General features: G+C 36.0%; 1 protein-coding gene across 2 annotated transcripts in view; it reads left to right on the top strand.

Annotated features, from left to right (window-relative positions):
* Positions 1 to 12,737: 12,737 nt before the first annotated feature.
* The window catches only part of LOC105388826, a 77,234-nt gene continuing 64,811 nt past the window's right edge, over positions 12,738 to 25,160 (top strand). Inside the window, exons 1-2 of one of the 2 annotated variants that reach the window (XM_048629368.1) lie at positions 12,738 to 12,966; positions 20,345 to 20,809. In XM_048629368.1, coding sequence (XP_048485325.1) covers positions 20,706 to 20,809 — 104 coding nt within the window. In that variant the 5' untranslated portion in view covers positions 12,738 to 12,966; positions 20,345 to 20,705. Of the gene's footprint in view, positions 13,144 to 20,344; positions 20,810 to 25,160 lie in introns of both variants that reach the window. The other variant, XM_048629367.1, reaches the window with a different exon arrangement.

Genomic DNA, 25,160 nt, shown 5'->3' with positions numbered 1-25,160 from the left:
GTTTAGCTTAGAAATAACATGTACATAATAGTTTCGTAATCATAGTTTGTAAGATGTAAATACTTTGATTTCATTGGTAGGTAAATTAGAGTTAGGCATCTCACTCAGACAGGTATCGCTTGCGTGACTAATTCTGACTATATATATAGGCCCAATTTGTATGAAAATTTGTCATTCAGAAAACAGAAGCGGAACAATAAACAACTAAGAAAACTGAAGAAGACTTTCAAATACAGTCCACCCCTAACACATAGTTTAATAAATTGCGGTACTTTTTGTCGTGTGCAGTTAAGTTGGGAACATGATAAGTTCGATCCCAGGCTTTTATATATATATAAATTCATACTGCCCCTATTACTTCCTTCATCAGTTTATCACCAATTATTATTAGTTGGTAATAACCAACACCATAATACTAGAAGGTATAATAATAATTCCAATGAATACATTGAGGAAAATTTCACAAGTAAAGAAACCCTCTATGTAGTCTATGTACCGATAGTTCTTTCATGTCAGTAAATTTGGGAACCTAATTCCCCGCGACCCTTAACATTTAGAAGCTGATAGTTCACCCCGCCCACGTCCGCGCTGGCGGGAAGCCAAGAGGTTCGGACGCAATCTCTGGATGTTCATTCATAACTGAACTCACTTATACTTTTAATTTTATTGTTCAACGTCTTCAGGAGCAGTGGGAAATATTACTCTTTGAGCGGCTGCGTGGGCCCGGATGAAAAATTCATCTGATTTGATCTTTATCTTGGGGACGATCGTAAAAGCTTTGCAGAATAATGTTGTTCCATCGGCTAAGGGAGGTCTAATTTTGAATGAAAGTGAACTTTCTTGAAGTTGTGTGTAGATAATTCTAGAATTTAGTTGGGTTGTGGTGTTTTCATCAAGAAGGTTTCCTAGGAGTCAATTACTGTTGGACATGAGCCTGTTTTATAATATATCTGAAAGGTGATTCCGATGAGTAACACCATATTCTTGCTAAACATTCAGATGCATTTGCGGAAAGGTTATTAAAGTCGCAGTTACTAAAGTAGCGCTTTAACTCATTATCGTAAATTCCATGAAAAGGAAGACTGATGTGTCTTCGCGGCAGCAAAAAGCACAAACAAAGCACACCTAGCCGCTGCCGACAAAGACTTAACTTCGCTTTTAAAAAGTCACAACTGCACAATAACTCATTTGGAATTGCAGCTAATCGTCCAATTTTTCACGGAAACCGTTAAAAAGTTTAAGTTATTTTTAGATTCGCCTGCAGACAGCTCGCTTCTCCCGTAAATAGGTATTTCAGATTTATGTACAAGCGTTGTGCCACTTTTCCGATTTAGCCCGAGTTTTACCGCGAAAACAACCTGCGGGCCACAGACTAATAGAATACCGAGTTTACTGAGTCTGGGACAAAAATAGTCGCGGAATTTATGTATGAAAATAACGACATGTGAGTAAGAAGATATTTGAGAAGTTTGCGTTGTTTTCACACACAACTTGATGTTTGCCCAATTTATTTTGCCGTCTTAGATAACTTACCTAACATTTACCAGGCAAATAGAAAATAATGCTACACGCGAGACGATTGAGATCACATTTAGGATGGGGATAATTTTAATATTACTTAACATGGAAACTGCTGACGGCTATTTTTCCTTCTTGCATGTCAGTGTCGTGAATGCTTATTTATTAAAGACCAAAATGAACGGGTTCGTTAACTACTCACGTCACCATATCGCGATTCGTCATAAATACGCGACGTCGATAACAGACTCGTGCCGCGGCCGCTGGTTGGCCTGGAGTAAATGATCGCGAGTGCAGGTGGAACGGCACAAGGGAGATGACACCAAATGCTCCACGGTCTGGGTCCACAGTATTATGAATGCCCGTTTATACTGATAGTCAATTAAGTAATTACCTAACGAAATAAAGTGTTGTTGATATAAAAGAGGAACTCATCAAGTCATCGTTGAGGTTTCTCAACTCTCGTCTGACGCACCCGACGACGTGATTGATCTTTCTACTAACGAGCACGTTAAATTTTTATGTCACCAATCAATCTATTTTAATTCAGAACTGACCGCATCAATTTTTTTTTATTCCTTTAACGGTGATCGTACAGATTACGCTATCAATGAGCTGTGGGTTTACCACCACTGAAATTTTTCTGGCGTTACGATTTTGCATCGCTGTAGGATATTGTAGCCACCGGATTCTGCCGTCAGTAGCTATACTTGATCAAGATTCCAGGGCTTAATTAAACAGAACAAATTCGCTGATATCGCTTTAAATCTCACTATAGTCACATAGCTCTAATTTTTTTTTTTAAATTTACAATGTAAAAGCACAGATTACATACGAGTTCTAAATAAAAATTGGAGTAATTTGACCAGTTTCTGATATTTTTTCTTGTTTTACAAATAAAGAGTTAAAGAGTACTCAATCTACTTTTCTATATATGTAATCTGTACGGCATCTAATAAATCAACAAGAAAACTCTGATAATGTGATGATGGAGATGGCACTATGAGATTGTCTGAAGAAGTAACACAATTATATTAAACCGTATAATTTATCATTATAGTGCGGGCAATATTGGAACCATTTCATTAGTGCGTGTGATTTACAACGGCGACTGTATGTTAGCTGGTGGTAAAACAGAATTTGAATTATTCACGAATTTCACTATTGAAATTTATGGTGGTGCACTATGGGATTGCTTCGGACCGTTTTTAATAGCGCTGTTTTCGAATTATTCCGTCACTTGCTCGTAACTGTTGGCGCGTGGTTTATGACTGTGTTTTATCCAAAGTAGTTACTATCATCAAATATTCTATGGTTAGAATTATGGAATAAAATAATAGTAGGTATTGAAATAGTTTGCCATCAGGTATTGGTCCAGCCTTTTACCAAAATTGGATTAAATAATTTTACTGTATAATAATTCGGCTCAAAACTTTAAGAAATAAGTATATCTCTTTGTGTTTATAAATAGGCCTATTATGTTTTAGCAGTCATCAGTTAACAGTATCTGTCCAAGGAAGTCACTGCTCTAGTTCGTCTATCATAAGTTTTTGTTCCAACTTTTTGCTGATCTCTCACGTTAATACTTACCTACTTGTTTTTTTTCCCCTCACGATTTACTCTAATGATGTATGATAATGGTTTATTAGTTTTTATCCAACGGTGACTTTGGTTCTTCTATTCTTAGTCCTTGATTTATCCAGATGTTCGTCTGTCGTGTATTTGCAATTAAAATAAATGGTTACCACTTTATGACTTATACTTATACTATAATAATTCATTCTTCAATTTCTTACATAAGTACCGTCTATTTGTGTGTGTGTAAAAAATTATATTTTATTTGTACCAAAAGAATTAAATAATAATAAAAAGTTGTAGTGGCGTAATAACGGATTATTATAAAGAATTAGTAATAAGTTTTAGAAATAACGTCGCGGTTGTACTGAGGGAAGTCAATTACAGACTAAACTGTCCGACCACACAACCTAAATAAAAGATTCCGCATCACAAATCACGCTTCGAGCGAGCTGACCGCAGGCTATTCACGATAAATTATCAACCATTTGACACTTTTCTGCTCATAATCGAACCTAATACGATTTAATGCCATTGTCAGGGGACACGTGGCGAAAACATTTCTTTGCAAGCCACACAGCAGATGGTGAAAGTAGCTTACAGGAATTGTGCCAATAAATCGCTCGTGTTATTGAATTTTGTCGCCTTTCCTACAAAAGGCCTCACCCTCCGCCTATAATTCGGTATTTAGCTCGATATAATGGCCGACAATTGTCCGATTATATGAATGATCTATTCGCGCTATTACATCGACTCCCAACATTGCAAAATGCCTCTAAATCTGTAACTCGTAAGGTTATTTTTCCGTTATCGTGTCGGAGTGTGATTTATACATAATTTCTGGACGTTTGTCCATTCCGTGACGAATTGAGTTGTCGTTTTGGAGGAAATCGAGCAATTACGGGGGAATTTATTCGTTTCCTATTTATTAAGGGTGCAATAGTTGCTCATTTCTGGACGATGACAGTTTTGTCGGGGTATGCTGGCACTGCTGTAGGTAAATGGGAAATTTACAATGAATATTGTGGTATGGTAGGTTTATTCATTCATGTTCAATTGGGTTAAGTTTAAAGGGATTTAGTTGAATGAAATTGAGTGATGGAGCTGATGAACAGATGCGGTTCAGTGGTGATTTTAAATCGGATTATTATAAAATAAAATGGATTTTCATATTGTGTCTATATATATACCTATAGTCCTTGTATAAAAAATATTATAATGTTTATTAATTTAAAATATTTTCATATAGGTACTTTATTTATTTTTTATTTATTTATTTAACTCTTTATTGTACAAATATTACTTTACTTATGTTATTTAATTTCTAACAATGTAGGAGTTTTTTTAAATGTTTGTGATTTAATTGGTTCTGTAATCAAAATGTATATTACGTATTTCACACTGCCTTTGTAATAAAATTTTGAATACAAAACAGGAAACTTGATAAAAAAACTCGCATTGATTAATAAACATTTAGATCAATTGTTCTGAATCAATCAGAGGAATTTAATCAATGAACTGATACGCGGCTGAGGCATCATTTCCTTTATAAAATAGAATAAAATGTCAAGAATTTAATCACAAATGTTAAGATTAGATTTCTATTTGCGCTGTTGTTACAATTATTGGTAAGTACTTATACCTATTTTCTTTACTGTTGACACAATGTATAGGGTGTTGCAAAAATGTTTTGTTATAATAATATCAAAGACCTGTATAGATGGCTAGGGGCTGGTGGTGGGCTGATGATAGATTTTATTGTGGACTGGCTGTGTTCAGGCTCCTCATCGCGAACTTGTTTTGACAACGAGTTTCCGATTCAAATAGTATTGAATTTGACACTGATTACTACGTAAATGTTACTTCGTTTTGACGTCGCCATAGGGCCCCTGTAGTGGAGGATCGTTTCTGTTGGTGAAGTCTTTTTTTGAAGGTTGCGTTTTAGTTAGTGCTACCATGGAACATCCTGTATATGTAAAGTGTAAAGTGATACTGATAAAGGTAGATCAATCAAAGTCCAGGGAATTACCATACTTTATTGATTTATTTATAGATCAAGGAAATATATTGTTTCAAGAAGGTAGGTATTGCTTATTTCAATAACAATATAATATAAGACTAAGAATGTATGTAATTAACATGGAAGTAGAAAAAAAGTCTTTTTAGTCTTTTTTTCTACTTCCATGGTAATTAACATATATTTATTTATTTTTCTTGAAATATAAAAATTATCCATGAAATATGATATTAGCTATCATATAATATATATCGTATATCGGGGATATTTTGCATTTTGATAAAAATACAAAATATATACCTACCTTCAAATATTTTTAATCTAAATAAGTATATCCTTGAGTCAGAATTACACGTACAGTTAATTTTGTTTGTTTTATCTTGTTTATGTTATCAAATAATAATAAATCACAGCTAATTAATCAGGTATTTAGTAGCATTACGTTGGAATTACAAGTTGATTATGATCTTACGGCTAAAATATTATGCACTAGGTAGTGATGCATTATGATCATTTTTTATCAAATAATTTAAAATGACAGGTTGTAATCGTCATTGCATTTAAATTAAATCATGTATGTACTGCTGATGTTAATTAAACAATCGTTATTTATTAATAAATATATTGACGGTCGAATGGCGTAGTGGTTAGTGGCCCTGACTGCTATGCCGAAGGTCCCGGGTTCGATTCCCGGCTGGGGCAGATATTTGTTTAAAAGACAGATATTTGTACTCGGGTCTTGGGTGTTGATATTTATATTTAGTATCTATCTATCTATGTATTTGTGTAGATATATCAGCTGTCCGACACCCATAACACAGGTTCTGCCTAGCTTGGGGTTGGATGGCCGTGTGTGAGATGTCCCCACATATTTATTTATTTATTTATTTTATTTATATACTTTGTTGCAAAAAGAGTATGGTATGCCGAATTACTAAAAGTCGTATTTTAACAAAAGTTTAGAATGGCCATCTGAGTCACCCCCTTTCGCCTTACCACTTTTGCTACTCCCTGTATATACAGGATGTTGCAAAAAGGGTATACTAAGCCGAAACCTACATGTGCAGCATGTTATATCTAAGCCCGAAATGCGCGAATTTTGAAATTCTGATTTCATTTTCGGGCTTAGATATAACATGCTGCACATGTAGGTTTGGGCTTAGTATACCCTTTTTGCAACACCCTGTTTAATCATATTTTCTTTATTTCATGTATAATACGGTAAAAACTAAGCACGTGTAAACATAATTATGAGCGAGACAAATATAGCATTCTTATTTTTAAAGATTTTTTGTTTCAATTAGGAGACTATCCCAGACATAAAAAATACATCGACTCATTGTGCTAAATTTAGCTGTAGGTATTTATATAAAGACCGCACGTACTTAACTTTTTTACGGCTAGTTTCTGACATGCTGTCCAAATTTAATCTTCTATTAGAAAGTGTTCTTATGAAAAACTTAGAATTTATTAGTGATCATTGTTTCTCACTCAATTATAGGGTAAGCAGAGCATTGCTGTTCGAATTTTTTGCCGATGTTATAAATAATTGTAACTAAAGCTCAAAGAATATTTAATTATTTTTTAACGATGGTTAACTTTGAATGTCATGTCAGAAACAGGGTGTAAGACTTTAGTTAGTGTATGACAGTGCACAGTCGAAGTCAAACAATGGCGAGTAAACATCGGTCGGTACGTTGACTCGGCGGCGGCGCGGCGGCGCTTACCTTCTGTACCTACCTGTGTGTGTCCCATCATCGTATTACCTATGTGCAATGAGTTGCCGACTGAATTTCGACAATACAATACTTCGACACGACTGTAGTGAACTTGGAAATGACATAGATGGACTTGCTTCGACAGACAATACTTCGACACAGCTTCAAATTAATGACCACTACTTTAGACAGACGTTGATTCGACAGTAGGTCGGTTACATAGACGTCACGACGAATAAAATTCTTTCATATTCAAAACTTATATTGAAAGCCAATAGTATGGTATCTTTTAGAAACATACCCACGTATGTATATTAAGACGTCCAAAGTAGGTAATTAATTAGTTACTTTGGCAGCTTAATTAGCATAATACAAGTGAGTTATCAAATCCCGACACGTAATTTTACGGTCGAGATACCAAAACGTACCTAGTTCTAAAAAGTTTACATCATAACTCACAATATGAATACCGAAACGTTACTTTGTATCTCATATAAATTATGCTAAAGAGATAAATCGCGTTTGAAACGGGAAAACTTACAAAAAGATTAAAGTACATGGATGGATGGAAATACGAATAATTCAATTCCATACAATATAAATTACAAGATAAACGTTGAATAAACAAACACGGGATCGCGTATGAATGAAGTTTTTAGGGAATTACGCGTTTAGAGGTGGAATGATGTGTTTTCAAGCCGCGCTGATAGTGCGGCAATAATCACAAGATTATGCGCCCGCCCGCAGCCATGTTCATATATATACATACACATTATATGGATCTACGAAGACAACATTCAAAATTATGTATTGAATAGAATAGAATACTCTTTATTTTGCACCATTAAATAAAACATTACAATATCACAACTTATGTATAAAATAGTTAAAAAAGGCGGTCTTATTGCTTAAAGCAATCTCTACTAGACAACCTTTATAATACTAGCTGTTTCCATGCGGCCTCTGAACATTGACATCATGACAACCCATCACGTCCCAACTGCCGGGGCACGGGTCTCCTTCCAATGAAGGAAGGGTTTAGGCCTAGTCCACCACGCTGGCCAAGTACGGGTTGGTCCGCGACATGATGAACTCTAACTCTGTTTTCTAGGCTTCCTTCCTCCCTGTATGTATATTCTATAGTATACTGATACACAAAAGTCGGTTTCCCACACTTTTGAATTTCACACTTTCAAAACTCGCGGGTGTCAGAGGCGGCGTCTAGCAAAGGTGATGGAAACGCCAAGTTTTTCATCGAAAGAAAGAGTTCTATAGTTCTACAGGGTGTTGCAAAAAGGGTATAGTAAGCCGGAACCTACATGTGCATGTGCAGCATGTTATATCTAAGCCCGAAAATGAAATCAAAATTGAAAATTCGTGAAAAAAATATCATTTTCCATAGAAACTTTGTTGGTCACGTGGATTTTGACTATAGAGAATGACTTTTTTTAGGTATAACATGCTGCACATGGAGGTTTCGGCTTACAAGCCTTTTTTGCCTCACCAAGGAGAAATCCAAAATTATGTCTCTGTTTCTCTATTCTATATACGTATAAATGTGTATTTCTGAAACCAACTTTATCCTAATATTTTTACGAAAGAAAATGCTAGCTACGATAATTATGTATCTTCTATACAGACGGCTTGATAAATATCGGCTACTTTGACTTCAAAATTTTCGTAGCTCCGTGTCAAATATTTTTTTATGAAATAAATTATTGTCAATACGTTTTTATATTGTTTTATTGGTAAGAAAGTTTGTGAGATTTGGGTACAAATGCCTCTATGAGCACCTTCTACATGTGATGCAATGTTGGGGGATTACTAAGCGTAACACGTTAATACATTCACTCTTATTTCGTTGGTCTTAAGAGTTATATTTGAACTGTGTCGGTTAGCTGCGCAGGCGCTTAGATAAAATGAAATAGATGATCGTGATTTTATCGCCGATCCTCCATTCTACGGGTTATAAATACAAGTGATAGTGAGCTTCGAGTATTGTGGGATTATCGACATTTTATTAGTATCACTGATAAATTGTTGCATCATTCTTGTAATAATCGCATTTTAAAGGGAATATTAAGAAGCGTTGCCTGGTAGGTTACTGTTAGGAGCCCTAGTGTTTGTCATCGACACCCTAAGAAGTAGAAGAAGAATCATTCACACATTGTAGAGACTTAAAAGTTGGCAGCGTTTAGAGAATTTGTATTAATAAATAAAACATAGGGACGAAGACACACCGTGACCCCTGGAGGGGTAACTCTACATTGACAAAAACCGAACGAACGAGAGCTGTCATTCAATTTGTAAGTTTTATACAACGAGATAGAGTCGTGGTTACATCAGCAAGACTATAATAGTTTGCCTAATCCTATTAAACTAGAGTGAACCCCTGCCTCATGTTAATTTTAACATGTTAATGCCAATTAAAATGTTAACAAAAGCTGCAGTAAAATCGTTACTGCTTCATTCGGCGACCGGTTTGGCAACGGCCCTGCATTTTATTTTGTACAAATATGTAGGTAACTAGTTTTTATTGTTATTATGAAATTGCTTTTTAATAAACAAACAGAGCAAGTCGGGGCTATTGCTGATGATTAGTACTTTATTTTATTTACTTTAATTTTGGTTTATTTGTTATTATTTCTGTTTTTTTACCTATGTACAACTGTTATGTGCAAGTGCAACAGAGTTATAACTCTAGAAGAAAGCAAAAATAAAAGCCATTTATGCTTGGATGTTAGAAATATAGAGGGGGCTGGCTGATTGACGAACGTACTGACAACAGAGTATAATGAGTTATGATGCTCTTTTAGAGAGACCTATGGAATAAACGTAAGTATTTAAAAAACAAAGAGCAAAAAAAACTAAACGCCAAATAAGAATCAATATTTTGCGATGCACCGAAATGGAATTCAATAGACAAATATTTTTCAATAAACCAGTGATGATACGCTCAGAGTGAACCCACTCTAGCTAACGAAAAACTATGTTTATTATCGCAGCTACCCTAACCTCGACTCTATATCCTTGTATAAAACGTACCGATTGTCAGTCAGCTCTCCTTCGTTCGTTTTAATCAATCTAGAGTAACCCATTCGCGGAAGGCACGTTCCAGTACTGGGGTTGAGGGACATCAATCAAAAATTATTTCTAAAGTAACACCCTTCTGTGGTGACAATGGGCAATCGATACACAGCAGATAATACAAGGCAGGGGGAGCCACTTCCTATCCGATTCTCCCCTTAACTTCCTGCCGAAGCGTCTACCGCAATGCTTTTTTTTTCATATTCTAATGTTGGCAACCCTTTTCGAATGCGACTCTTTACCGCAAATTTTGAATAAAAGACATTTGAGACTACAAAGTTGGTATGTACTCGTATATATGTTTTACATTTTACTTATTAGGTACTTTGTAGGTTTCTTAGTAGTAAAGTTGCTGCATACATTCTAAAGGTTATTCAAAAGCTAAAGCACGATTATTTCGATGTTTTACTCGCTGCCAAGATCAGATATTTTTTATCCTTTAATGTAAATTTAATGAACAAGCATATCTTGCATATTAATTACGAGCAAGTATCGTGCACAGAAACAACATATTAATTTAATTTAACTGTCGGACAGCATGTCGGTATTTTTATCGAAAATTACAATTAGGTACTCGGCGAGTTGTGTCCCGGCACCCCGGCGCTATCACATACTACATCTTAAATATCAATTAATTAAAATACACCGATACCATCTCGTATGATCGAGTGCTCACAGCGACGACGCAGCACGAAATGTCAAAATACAACTCCAACTTCAAGTCCAGTAATGTGTACAATTCAATGAAACTCATAAAAAAACAAAACGAAAATCGATATAGCGATACACAGACTCAAAGATTCACAGACACATCAAACTTATAAAACTCCTCTTTTTCCGTCGTCGGTAAAAAAACGGCGTACCGCAAGGTGGACTCATTAAGGGCGTCATCATACGAGCGAATAATTGAAACGGGATTCCGAAAACAGCAAACAACGTGTAAAACAAGACACGACAAATTACGGATAATGAAATAACAAATCGCACGTGCTTTAAAATCGATTTGTTGTGCATCGCGACGTGATGGATGAGCGGCGCCCCTCGCAGGGATTCAGGGCGTGAAGGGTAAATGAATAAATTAATAAGGGCCTCAGATTCGGCAGAACACATCGCAGCTGTTGGTGGTGTGTTTGCATTTGTAATGTGACCCTCCGTGAACCTTAATCCTTTGCTTTGCAAATTTCGTCGAGCGCAAAACTAATGTGCACGCATTTGAACGTGATGGCATAATTAATTTAGCCGGCGATGACGATGTTGAGTATATTGACGATGAGGCAGATATAGATGAAGAGATTCCGCAAACAGACGATCATGGGAAGAGGCAAAGTGGACAGAACAAGTTGTAAATAATAAAGCGAACGATCCCTTTATCTGTGATCTTGTGCATTAAACGGCTGTCGTTGGCTCGGGTGTTGGATTTCAGTTTACGGCCGCCGACGACCACTGTTCAGAAGCAGTTTGAGAATCGCGAGATCGACCGATACAACCTCGGATAGCGGTAGCGTAAAGACGTTTAACAACTTGAAGTTTATTAATAGGGATTCTTTAATATTCATAACACGAATATTATTAGTACGTAGGCCCAGTAGCCAGCGACATAGTAGAAAATGGAAACCAGCCGGTGTTGGGTCGCAGAGGTTGCTGTAAGTGAAAATTCCAGTTATTCTAAACATTTTTGAGTAATTACTTTGTAAGGCTAAGCTACTTGATACATCTAGTATTGGCCCATTTATTTAAAAGCGTTTGTTTCGAGTTTTAACTAAATTCATTTGCACGTTCAACATGGATTGTGAATCAATTTTAGGTCAGGATGATAATGAATCCGTAGCTAGACTAGTATAGAAACATAATTACAAAGATGCTCTATGTAAACATTCAGTGGGCTAGCTTTGTAACGGAGCAAGTATTTTGTTATGCAATATAGTAAACAAAGTCAGTAGATCGTATCGAATCTAGCACAAAAGGTGCAAGGATGAATGCTCGAAGGACAATGTGGTCCGGAGAGAAAGTTACTAAATCATTAAGCGCAAATACATTGAAGATTTCAACCGGTAACTGACCTACACTATAGTGCACTAGGGAGACGCGAAGGTAATTTTACTTTTTTTCAATCGCAAAAAGTTTGTATACGTGTGTATTGAAATGCTGGACAATATTGCTGGCCGCTTCGAACAATGACGTTCAGAAAAAAGGAAAAATAACTAACACAGAGTTGGAGTCCTGTTACAGGACTGCATAGAGCGAGTTGATTCACCGGGCTGCCGGAATATCCTGCGGATTCTGTCTTCCTGTTGTAAAGTTGCTGTAACTGGGTTACTGGTGACATAATAAACTGATTGTATTGGAGCTGCGTTTGGGAACTTTCTGTGACCGCTTCTAGATGTGTCAGCTAGCTGCGTGTTGGTTGCTTTGCAACTTTGGATGCAATTTACAGTGTTGGTTTATTGGCTTGCTATAGTTTTGTGATCTATTGTTTATTAGTAAGATGTTCGTAATAAATTATGCACGTATAATAAATTCATTATTTTTAATTAACTCGTTCAAATTGACCCCGGCTTCACTGCGTCAGTTGTCAAATTATGCAATAAAACTGCAAACCCTCAACCGACATCTAAATCTACAAAATTTGTATAACAAACGCGATTGTTACCTAACATAACAAAGTTGCACGCGAATGTCTCTATTCACCGAAAATCCACCGCGTGACGTCACCCAACCCCTGAATTATTTTTAGCTATACAAACTTTTTCGCCAATCAAAGAGGTTATAAACAATAGTGTGTGATTTGGTAGTACATTGGGTGCGGAGGTCCCGGCGGCGCTAGTAGGGCGGCGGGAGCGGCATCGCGCGCGCGACCACAGTCTCATCTAAGCCACAGCTATGCGAACATCTCCCCCCTAATAACCGAATATTCCACACTCGACATTCAAACCCGCGAGCCGACGCGAAACTTTCAAATAACGAATCCGCGTGCATTGAATATTTCCTTTTTCGTAACCGGCCAGCTTCAGTGACTGTTCGAAATTTGAAGTGGCAGTTTCCCGCTAAACGGTAAAGTTTGATGTGTTGGTGTCTGTAAAAGTGCGTAAAGAATTTTCAGCGCAAACGTATTGTTTCAAGTGTTTCCTTTTTGTGTATCGTTTAAAACATTCTGTTTGTGTGGTGTTGTTTGGTTGTTATTTTATTTGTGCCCTTTATGATTTGGATTTTTTGCCGCTGGACTTGTTGGTTGGTTTTTATTTTTATTTTACTTTGTGCTTTTTTTAATATTAAGCTTTTAAAATAATTTCTATTTACACCAATGCTATTAAAAAATAAGTTAAGAGAGAGCAGGTACGGAGGAAATTTCAATAAATACTTCGCATTTGTCGTTGCAGTGAAATGCGTTTTATGCAACTTTTAGTTTATAAATTGTTCTTTGCCTGCCGTCGCTAACAGTACTACCGTTTGATTATAATATCGGTGTCGATTAGCGTCTCTCACAATTATATTTATGGGCCGAATGCCAACATTTCTCCATATTAGCCGGGGATTATGTGAAATTGAAGGTTGAGCTTGGCAAGTGGGTAATTTGAATTTTATGAGTTGTAATTAATTAGTTATAACGCGCAACGGCTTGTGTTATTATCTGGAAAAAGTTTAAGTAAGTTTTTGGGAAAATACTTGGTGTATGTTTTGAAATTTAATAATAAGAAGGTATTATTTATGCACACATTCAGAATATACTACCAAGATATTGGTATGCTTATGAAACTAACTTTCGCTGCACCAGCAAATTCATCAAGTTAGATGCATTCTTGATTGTATTGTATGTACTTATGTATGTTGGAAAGGCATACGTAAGGACATACTTTGTGGCACTTGTAATTGGAATACTTACCGACTCTAAAATACGACATTAAATTATAAAACTTCTAGACTGCCGATAGGTATTTCGGTTTTGTTAGGTTGGTTTAGTATTTCGGTCGGAATTTTAGTATTTTAGTCGAAAATTTTATAACTACTCCGAATGCTGTAGACAGAGTAACAACCCCTTGTAATTCCTTACTCGGTAAGCAGAGTATATCGCTGCACTGTCATTCGTCGTTTATGTTAAGTAAAGCTAAGGTTTTAAAGTACACATTTTTTGTAAAGATTGTTAAGGTTTATTGATGGTTTCACTTGATTATTAATCTTTATGCACTTAATGATTTATTGAAAATTATAAATTGCCAAAACTAACATTTGTTAATGTTCTGAAAGTTACTGAGAATTCTACAATTCTTCGATGATTCGACCTTAGGCAAAAAGCAGGTTGAGGAGTCCCGAGGACAGGGTGTTGTGGTAGCTCCTTGGGAGAGGCCTATGTCCAGCGGGCTGATGATGATGAAAGATTTTAAGACGTAATTATGAAATTCTAAAAAGATCGTGATTCACCCCTAATGCTAGGGGATACCAGTCTCTTGAGTTACTATCATTTATGAAATACCGTACACAATATCCCATAGATAAATTATTTTATCGCACCGTATTCCACTTTTACATTCAACTTAAAATAGCAAAGTGATGTTTGTCGGTAAGTTGCTGCAATAATGTTTACGATCTGAAACTTTCAAAATAACATTCACTGAAAAATGCTCGCTTTAAAAACCGTCTCGTTTCGAAGTTGGTGAAAAACTGCGATAGCATAGTACGAGTAGGTACGCAGTTTCAACGTTATTTTTGGAACATGGAACTTACCTTTCCTTGCTACCGTTCCGTTCCGGTGTACTCGCTCAATATTGGTGCGTTTTGATAGTGAAATAACACGTCACGTCACATAAGAATAGCGAAGTATTTATCAGTAATCACTTTAGAATTCTCTAGGTCAATGTTCTTATACCCAAAATGACTATTTATTGGAACTAAGAATATAACCACTACTTGCAGCAATGTACAATTACATCCGCCTCCCCTACACGGTAGTCTACGCGTGTGATGTTATTTTTTTTAATCAGAAATTTCTTAGTTAGTTGTGTGTTAAGTATGTGCTTTATAAGTATATTCAACATTATATTGATAATTAAAATGTTACAGGTACTTCTAGTTTACCGTACATTACGTATTTTATAACATGCTAAATTCGCACTTGTATTAAATTAGCAAACAAAGTAAATTACACTTCGACTAATAAATTAATTTACGATCGTAAAAGATGCAAAGCAGATAGTTTACTGCTAGAGAGAATAATAAAAATTTAATCCACGTACGCTGAGAAGCGTGTGCGTAATTCGCATAGCAATTTCAATAAAACACCGAATCTCGCAGTTGTTTTATCGCACATGAATCTGTCGGATGGTTAGTAATGGCATCTAAATCGTCTGCAGCAGTTTGGTGCGTGTTTTCATACAAAACTTTGTGACATCGCGCGTCTAAACTTCCCCACTGTTAGGATCGGTGCACACTGTTCCAATTTTGAATTTTTAAATTGAATTCAAGCTATATAATGTTTATTTAAATATATTTTTGCACTTGGAATTAATATAAATATGTAAAGTAAAGTATTTATGTGTTATTTTATTGCCAATGCATTATTATAAATACTCCGGTCTGATGACACAAATACGTGGAAGTGGATTCCGCGGATTCCATTCTAAGCGCAGCAAATGTGGGAAATTACATAAAGAATTTTATGTTGACAAATAAATTGTTAACATTTTATATAATTTTATGGGACAGTTCCCGCTAAAACACTACAACGTAAGAATCAGATGACCGGCTAGTTCCGGGAAGTTTATGAATAAGCGTTGTGTTGATAGGTATTTGCTGTGCAATTTAAACGCAATAAAATAAGGTCAACCCATTGAAGGTGGACGATTTTGTGTACTCACTGCAACGGAAGTGGCTTTCTGAGTAATCAAATTTTTGTAGGTGTTTGCTTTGCTAAACTTGACATGCTTATGCATATTTTCAAGTTCATGAAGATACTTAATGATGTAAAATCAAATATCTATGTGATGTCGATCTAGTAGTTATCAGAGCGGTGGTTTTAGTTGGAAAAGTTCGGGGCACGATTCCTTGTCCAGGCCTGTATGTGTATAATATCCTTACAATAAAGTCTGTTGTTGTAGGTTTCACTATAAAGAAAATATGGGTAGTAACTATTATATTTGTACAATATCTATGTTTATGAAATAAAAATATCTAAATGATATACTTAAATAATGTTTAGTCATCCAAATTGTTAGTAGACTACGATATAGGAATAAATATTTAAAATCCTAATAAATTGAATTATTTATACGACAATTTATTTTCCGTTATCTACACTCACCTTTACAACGCTTACTAGAACCAGTCAGCATCAAACTCTTTCGATGTTTTCGCGTCTGAAATTTCAGTAGCCAACCCCGTTGAGTTATGTTTCACCTGAAATAGAATGGAATCGCGTATTCTGAGTGCGGGGTATTTTTGTTCTGAGCTCCCGTAGTACAAGTTGCGTTGTTTACCGAGCTTGGGGGGTGACAAACGAACCGACAATGTTGATTGACTTGTGTTCGATTGAATGCGACTTTTTATTGTATTTGTTTTGTATTTGAGTAGCAGGTTGTGGCTGTAACAACTTTTTCAAATAATTACAAGTCGCGTTGTCGGGTTTTCTAAAGAGTTTTATAACTTTATGATAATGTAGAGTAAAATAATTATTATGTACCGTCTTGAAAGGCGTCGCTCTCAGCTATAACAGTGTATCTAGTTATTTCAGGGTTTTCATAAGTACAATAAGAAAGGAGTAATGTTGTACTGCGATAAACATGTCTTCAATTTTCTTATTCAAATAACTTAGCACTTTGCTGTACTTAATCAAATAAATGTATGCAATATGCCTATAAAATATGATCAAATAAAATATAACCCGATTCTCTGGTTCATATAATACATTGACAGAGTATTAGAATAAAGAAATATTTCTTTTTATTCGTACAATGGTGTACCCCGTGGCTCTAAATATTCATGTCTATATCGAGCTGAAGTAATGAATTTTCTTATGAAGTTGTATTTTCTAATGCTCACTACTTATGTGGGCAGAGGAATATGTGTAGGAATTTACATACCATTGCCTGTTTTGTAAGCATTACTAGAGAATTTGTTTTTGTATATATAGGAAAAGTTTGTACGTAGGTATAAAAAAGATTTTATTTCAGGGAAAATCATTTAAATAACTTAGTGTAAATGACTGTAATAAGTGTAACAATGGATTTACTATAGGTACGTTTTCTTAATCTTCTATATTTTATGCGAATACGGTTTAATTCGTAGCGTTTTCGTAGCGTTTCATGGAGGCATGGCGGCTATTAGCTACTAGTTAAATTAAATACTTAAAAAATTGCTAAACGATGCAATTATCATATAAATGTAATATAATATTAGTACAACATTAAACAATGGGGACTACCGTTTTTTTGCTCACCAGTTGGCGCCACTGTCGACTGAGGTAAAGAGGTACCATAGCTGTCAAATTTATCAAAGGCGACTTTATCAAATTGGCGCCAAATAAAGTTAAACAGTGGCTTGTGAAATAATTATTATCCGATAATCTCGTGTTTGTGAAAATCATTATAACCAATTTCAGAAAGAACATAATGTAAATAAGGATTAGGCATTTAATAAATACACTAAAAATAAAAGAATTACACACTGATTTAACTTTTATTTATCCTCTCCGTTTAAACACACTGCTATACAAAAAATATAACACATTAGTAATCCACACAATGAATGCTGGTTGAGTTGTTAGTTGAAACTTAATAATGGTAGTATAGTATACTAAGTATTCTATTATTTGTGGGGGTGTCAGTACCTGCACCTGGCTCACTCGAATGGAGCCTTTGTCCATGTCCGCCTTAAGGTCTAAACTCCACTCCTAAGCTTGGACCATTTCCTACCACACTGGTCCTCTGCAGGTTGGTGGGTTCGAAAATCTAGATATGCAGGTTTTATCACGATGTTTTCATTCACCGTAAGAGCGATGGTATGTACGGTGGCCTGCGCCTAAAAGTATACAGGCGGCGATTTTAAAATAGCGATCTCGAGCTCACATGCTGCTCAAGCACATCCACATAAACACCACTGCTACACACATCACACACAACACATCCCCGGATTTATAACAGATGTAGCTGGTCCCTTCATCATCAGGGATCGCTATTTTAAAAACTCCGCCTGTATACTTTTAGGCGCAGGCCACCGTACACTGTACATAAATTCCAAAGTAGTTACTCATTGGTGACAATATCTAGATCTGGAGTTTCATTTTTAGTGTTTACACTGCTATACAAAGTTTCTTAAGGCCATTCAACAGTATACACTGAATCATTTTGTTGTATGATGCTGTCCTCTACGTTAACAACCAAGTTACTGTTACGGTCATAGTCTTGGTGTCTGTAAAAAGCAAAAACATAGCTGTTACCTAAGCAAACAAGCATACATTTCGTAAAAAATAAGTTTGTAAACAGTAAACAAACTAACCTCTGAATTAGCTGCTCTTTGAGACCGCTTATTTATGCGCCTCTTTTCCTTAATTCAGCTTTCAAAGCGTGCACATTCATCGATAAATAATCCATATTTGCGATAATTTCGCGAAAAGAGATCACTTTTCAACAGGGAAATGAACGAAAATATAATTTATCACGAAGCCCGCCAAACAAATTATATGAAAAGTAAAATGTCACTTAACCTCAGTCGACACCAGCGCCCCTAGCGGCAAATTCACACGCGTTACTCCCCATTATACACTGCCTCGCAGTATAAACCACATATACAACGATAACATCGAATTCAGACAAAAGAACAATGCATAGACTCAAACTTTATGTAAGTACCGTCCTCCACTGTCCAAGGCAGCAACTAGTTTCCGCCACTGTCCAGGCAGCGATGGCATATTTTTCGCGATACAGCACAAAACACTAATGAACATTTTCATTTGCGAGCACAAATGATAAATAGTGGCAGCGAAATTTATGGATTGCTGACTGACACAGATATAGCCCCCTTCTCGGCCAAATGAAATGCACGGTAGCAACTTTTATTGTAATGACAAAAGGGGCCTTTTTCGACTGAATCGCGACTATTCGGAACGGATACAGCTGGGTCATGCAGTTTTTTGTTCTGTTTTTAAATGAGAGTAAGTAATGAAGGCTGTTTAAGTAGGAAGGTTTTCATGGCAATTTGCTGTATCTATTTTTAAAGATGTGTATAAATATAGTATTATACTTTTTAGTACAAGTTTTGGAAAAGTTAAACACAGAGTACAAATTACGGGTCTTGGCTTAGTTTAAATTTCTTCCGGTTTCCTTCCCTGCACCATATCTTGTAACTACATGAAGAGTTACACGATAAGTAGTAATGAACGCAGCCTCGATAACCAGGCGGGATAATCGTGAGCTCTGTGCGCCGCCGAGAGTCTAATTGTTGAGCAAACAGCGGCCACATTCCTGCACCTATACCTGCTCCTCCTCCACCACACACTCACAACCTTCACCTTTATTTATGCACTCAGAAATCACCCTTTGCGACGCTCAACCGACCGAACGCTCAAAATGATTTATTGTAAATGGTTTTCTACATTGTTGGCTAAAATAATACGAGCCCCAGTTCTAAAATCGATTTTATTGTTGTGCCTTTTCTTTCGAGCGCGCCGCACGGCGAGATTTTAATTTGCACTCAAATTGACAGCGGCCGATGACGCCGCGGTTTTTGGAAATGGAACGCAATCACAATCTTTAAAAACTAAAAACAGAAGTCGCCAGTTCGGAAAGAAGTTTGACTGAGAGCAAGGAGGTTTAACAGGATAGTGTGCTGAATGAGATGTTCGAAGGAACGCGCACAATTAAAGTGTTAAAGGCTCCGTGGGCGTCGCGGGTGGCTTTGTGTCCACACAATGCCTCCGAGGAACGCTCAAAAGTGACGTCTTCTAAAGCTGTTAGGAGAATTAGTGACCAATTATTACTGCATAGAAAACGCTACGGTCAAGCAGAAAGAGATAACAATAATTAGCTCGGACGCGACAAAAAGTGACATAAATCCCGCATAATAAGATTGCGCGTGCGGAAAAAATGTCGTTCGTTTACCTGAGGACACTGTTTTTTGCAGTAAGCTCGGATCGGACGTGGGACGATATAATAAACACCTCGGGTGCCCGTGGAGGCTTTGTCTATGACGGGAGTGTTGTGATCTTGCACAATGCTGCGATGCGGTTTTTTCTCGTTCGAGTTGCGAGAAAAATAAAAAGTTTTTGTATGTCTTGGTAGCGTTTAAACAAAGGGGCTGGGAGGTGTGACTTGTTTATGAGCAGGGCTTTGCAGACCGCCGCTGGGTGCCAGGTTCGAATTTGACTCAATCCTCAGTTTACCTCACCTTATTTTTCAACTATCGGTCTATCAACATTTAACAATGCCGTTTGTGTTTGTTACAGGTGCAACAACATGGGAAAGGATTTTGCGCGCGTTCTGACATCAGTGAATTAGTTTTATTTTTGGAATAAAAAGTTAAATTTAATTCTCCATAAAAACAAAGATGCTGGGGCGTGCTCTGCAGAGTGTATCCTCAGTGTCCCACAGTTTTGCCGCGAACTGCATCAACTTCAGCTCGGCTGACGACAGCCGGTGCTTAGACAAGTAGACAACAAAAAAAAAACCACAACAAAAAAAAACTTAAATAAAATAGTAGAACAAAACTAGTCAAAGCAACACTCAAGCATCAATTAGATTAACGGTTACCAAAACGCGTCGCGCGGTCATAGAGTAGCGAGTGCACAGACACGCCACATCTGTGGTATGCTTTATATTGTATTTTGTATCGACTGTGCGCTGACTGGTCGCTGCGTCTCGTGGCTTCCCGGAGCGCGACTGCGGTGCTGGATGCTACTAACTGTATACACGTGAGTACATTTTTTAAATATTATTAACTACAAGGTAATAGTGATGTACAGTCACCACCAAAAAATATATGTGAATGATGCAAAGACTTATGGGGGAAATAATCTTCTACTGCTGATTATACAGTTAAGATGTGTCTGAAACCTTTAAAATATATGGAAAATATATATGAACCGGAAAAAACATGAAGCTAACCGCCTAAATAGCGTTAACTATTATGAAGAAAAAAAATGCAGCTAAACTCTCCAAAGGATTTTGTTTGTTATAAAAAATGTAATTAAAAACATGACAATTAATTATATTTACCGTCGCTATACAATCCGTAGGTAAAAGCAGTATAACACTTTAACGCTTCCATTTTGTGTTATAGAACTAGGCTTACCTTTACGTGCATAATACTTTACTCCGCTCACGGGAGTCGGTATCTGCAAACGACTATTACTATCCGCTTGTTCAAATGGTCCTTTACTTTAATTGGATTTCTATAGTGTTTATTTAACATGCATATTAAAACTACTGGTATTGAAGTGCATCTGCAACTCACACCTATTAGATTACCTTTATAGCAATTGGATATTAAACCTCAACCGACGCATTCAATTCAAATATTTATTCCTAGTTTTAGCACTTAGTAAAGGTAATAATATTGAGCAAACGTTGCACATAGCTTGCAATTACGTTAGTTTTACCTCACACTTTAAATACTAGTTAATGTGAGTGATTGCTTTGTAATTGGTAGAGATTGCACCGTTGTCGAATGATGTGTCTGTTCTACGTAGATTGGTTTCTTTGACATCTTGACCTTTCCCACTAGTCGAAGGCGCAGTTCAGTGTAAAGGACATAAAACTTGTCAATAAGTTCCAGTGCCTTCGCCTGTCACACGGCTATATAATACTATGTATTGGCGTATGTAAATCTGGATACATAGCGTCTAGTACCGTTAGGGACATTCAAGCAAATAGTTTTGTCAGAAACGTTTGGAAACTACAATGGAAGGCAGTTATTTGCTATGATTATGTCCCTACTGTGTTGCTCCCTTGACGCTGTCAAAGCATCTATAGTATACCCAAGTTAAGATGAAGTAAACATTTATTCGCGGCATTTTGAGAATGAATTAAAAGGATTTCAGATGTATTTTCAAATTGGCAGTCATGTTCGTTTTCTTCTTTTGAGTTCTGTTAACTTCTGTTGTGAATGGCTGTATGACTATTAAAATGTAGTAATTTATGAAAATACTTTTCCTTAACTAAACGTGTTTGTGTTTGTGTATTGTTAGGACGGCCTTGTTGTGTCAAACTAGGGATTCCTTATGAGGATTTAAAAACACATAAAATAAATCGTTGGCTGTCAGTTTTATGTGAATATCTTATACATTATGTGATATTTTGTGAGTCAAAAGTCACAAGCCATCCTGAGATGAGCACATGTGTAGTACAATAACACAAACCACAATTTCATAACATATGATATTTTACAACGTGGACAGAAAAATAGTGTCATTTAAAGCAGGCTCTTTACAGACCGCAGTGTCATTCTATAAAAAATACTCGCAATAAAACCACCAAAGCCTTAGTAATAACTTCAAAAAAATACCTTAAAGCACTTACTATAAGGTAGCATTTGAGTTGTGTAAATTTATCGATAGTTTTCCTCGGTCAAATGTTCGAGTAGTTTTCAGCTACAGATTAGATGGAGTGGTCTGTGATAGCGGTTCGTTCACACAGATTATGTCGTGATTTGTATGACTTCCTAGCTGCCCTATATTTTTGTTAAGGTCATTGCACTCGTCGATGTAGACATAACATTATAAAGCACTCATGAAATCATAGATAAAGCGATGTTAAACGTCACTTTGTAATGTTTTGAAGCTACGTTTCTGATACGGTATTGGGGCTTTACAACAGTCGTCATGGGATCTTATTAGTAAAATGCAAATAAAGATTTCTGTGGAAAATCTACCTTGCCCCATCCTAATCATCACACTAAACAAAATGCTTAAAACTTCTAAGATGATAATATTGACTGATTCGTATGCCCATTATTTTGACTGGAATTATTATAAAAAACCTCCAAAAGGTCAATGCAAATTTAGGCGCCAGCTATTATATTCGATTGCCAAATAAATTATGCTGTATCTCTCTGTTGAATCTGAAGACCATAAAGTTTATAAACACAATCAAATACCAATAGTGTGAATTTTCTATTGCCGCCAATTTGCGTTTAAAGCTAACAAGAAGTTGATGTTACAAATAAAATATTAATTAAATGTACGTCTACTTGTTGTTAGGTAAATGTTATTCTGGATTGGAAAGTTTTTTAATTTAATTTAGGTATCAGGAAAATTCTATGAAACAAATCAGTAGGTACTGTAAAACAGCATCCTAATAATAAGCTTTCTAATGTAAATAAATGTTAGAACCTAAAATCCAGTAAAAAATACTGGAATATAGCTGCAAGTGCTTTTTTCTATAGCAATTCCTTGACCAAGCTTAAACGCCTACTCAATAGCTGAATAGATGTCTGTACTGACACATAATTAATTTAAATATGTGTTGTCTATTGTGTCTACACGTTCACTGAATATGTTTTCAAATATAAATTACAAGAGCTTTGTTTATAAATATTCATAGTATTAATATTGTACCTCTCAAGTTACGATTGAAAAAAATAAGGTTGATCATTTCGACGAATGCACATGCTTAGCATATTAGCTTGGATTGATTACTTATTAAAATTTTGAACATTATCATCTTGTAAAAAAAATGTACTATGTATAATTGTAGTTTTAGTGTAGTTTTAGTTTTATTTGTACCTATTACAAAGCGGTCGCGATTCTATTGCAAAACAATCGAGCGAGTCGCGATCGGACATAATAAAATTCAGTAATATAGCTGTGTGGGAGCCATATTGTTCTTACTTCTTCTAAAAGAAAATAAAAGAATTGGGGGCATATTCTCATCTCAAAATATTATTATTTAAGTAGTGCTGTCGAATTCAACTTGATAGAAAAGATATGGGCTGAAAGGGGTGGATTTGGGTGGTGCGTACGACAGTGTACGACTTTTCAAATGCCATTTGGGGTCAATATTACTTCAATTATAATAAACATTATGTTTGAAAGCTCATCTCCTGTATGTCCTGAAAAGCTAGTGTTATACAGGGTGTTGCAAAAAGGGTATACCATGCAGCACATGTAGCTTTCCGCTTAGTATACCCTTTTTGAAACACCCTGTATTATGTATTTATAAGGCTCAAAGAAATGTAGAGAGCTGCTCGCACATCAGCGGAATCGGCCCTGGCTTCAAGTTACAAAACTTTGGTAGCGTTGCAAAACATGTCTAGACACTGGAGATATTATTTTGAATTTTGAGAAGCTACCGTGTAAATAACATCCATAAAAAAGTTTATAATAATATTTTGGCAAACAATTAATGACAGAAAAAGTACCACATCAATTTCTATTAAACCGTTATTATTCCTATATAAATAAAATATGATGACTCCTTGTCTGTCAGTCTGTCTGTCTATGAATGCTATTGACACTCTCACAGTGTAATTCATATGTCACTCATATCAACAGACCGTCCAAATAAGGGGCTGGCTGAATTGTTAGTAGCTACTGTTAAGGCGCTTCTAAATGTTTGCTAGAACTCTTTTCGAATTTCGATATATATACAAAAATTATAATAAGTGAATGTTTTTTAAAAGCTTTTCGGAATGAGCAGAGCTTTCGTCGGTACTTCTTACAATCGCTGGGCCAATTTCGTCTAATTTATAAACTATTTTCTAAGGCTACCAGTAGATCTGTTTAAACTTTTCTTTTCTTGTCCATTATATGCATAAGCATTAAGCGTAAATAGCCTTTAAAGTTGTCCAATAAAGTATTTTTTTATTTTGTGGCTAAATAGGTTCTCTTTTTTTCAGAAGACGCTGAATATTTGGTGTGGTTAGATGAGCTGTTAGTTCATGTTAGTTGATGTTCACACAGGGGAGGTTACTTTTATCGCCTTTATATCCGAACTATACTCAAGAATATATCCTGTGTCCATAAACTATATGCAATTTATATCTAAGAAGTCTTCGCCTTAACAGACAGTCATTGAATTAGTACGGCGATGGGCGCTCAATACTAATTGTCGGATTAGTATTTTCGGTAGCAGCTGCGAGCCGGGCCACTTCCGAAGTGTACCTGATACGTGACAGTTGCCGATAGACAACTAATTAGGTCTCATTTATATACACAACGATATTTTAATATCGATAATTTAAGTTCACACAGGATATTTTTTAGCATACAAAAAAAACTATTCGTACGAGATAGATAACATAAAGTACCTAATTCACTGCTGAAT

The sequence above is a fragment of the Plutella xylostella genome, chromosome 23 (genome assembly GCF_932276165.1).
Source record: "Plutella xylostella chromosome 23, ilPluXylo3.1, whole genome shotgun sequence".
NCBI classification, from domain to species: domain Eukaryota; kingdom Metazoa; phylum Arthropoda; class Insecta; order Lepidoptera; family Plutellidae; genus Plutella; species Plutella xylostella.
The sequence above is the reverse complement of the archived record's forward strand: the minus strand, read 5'-3'. Positions and strand labels throughout refer to the sequence as shown.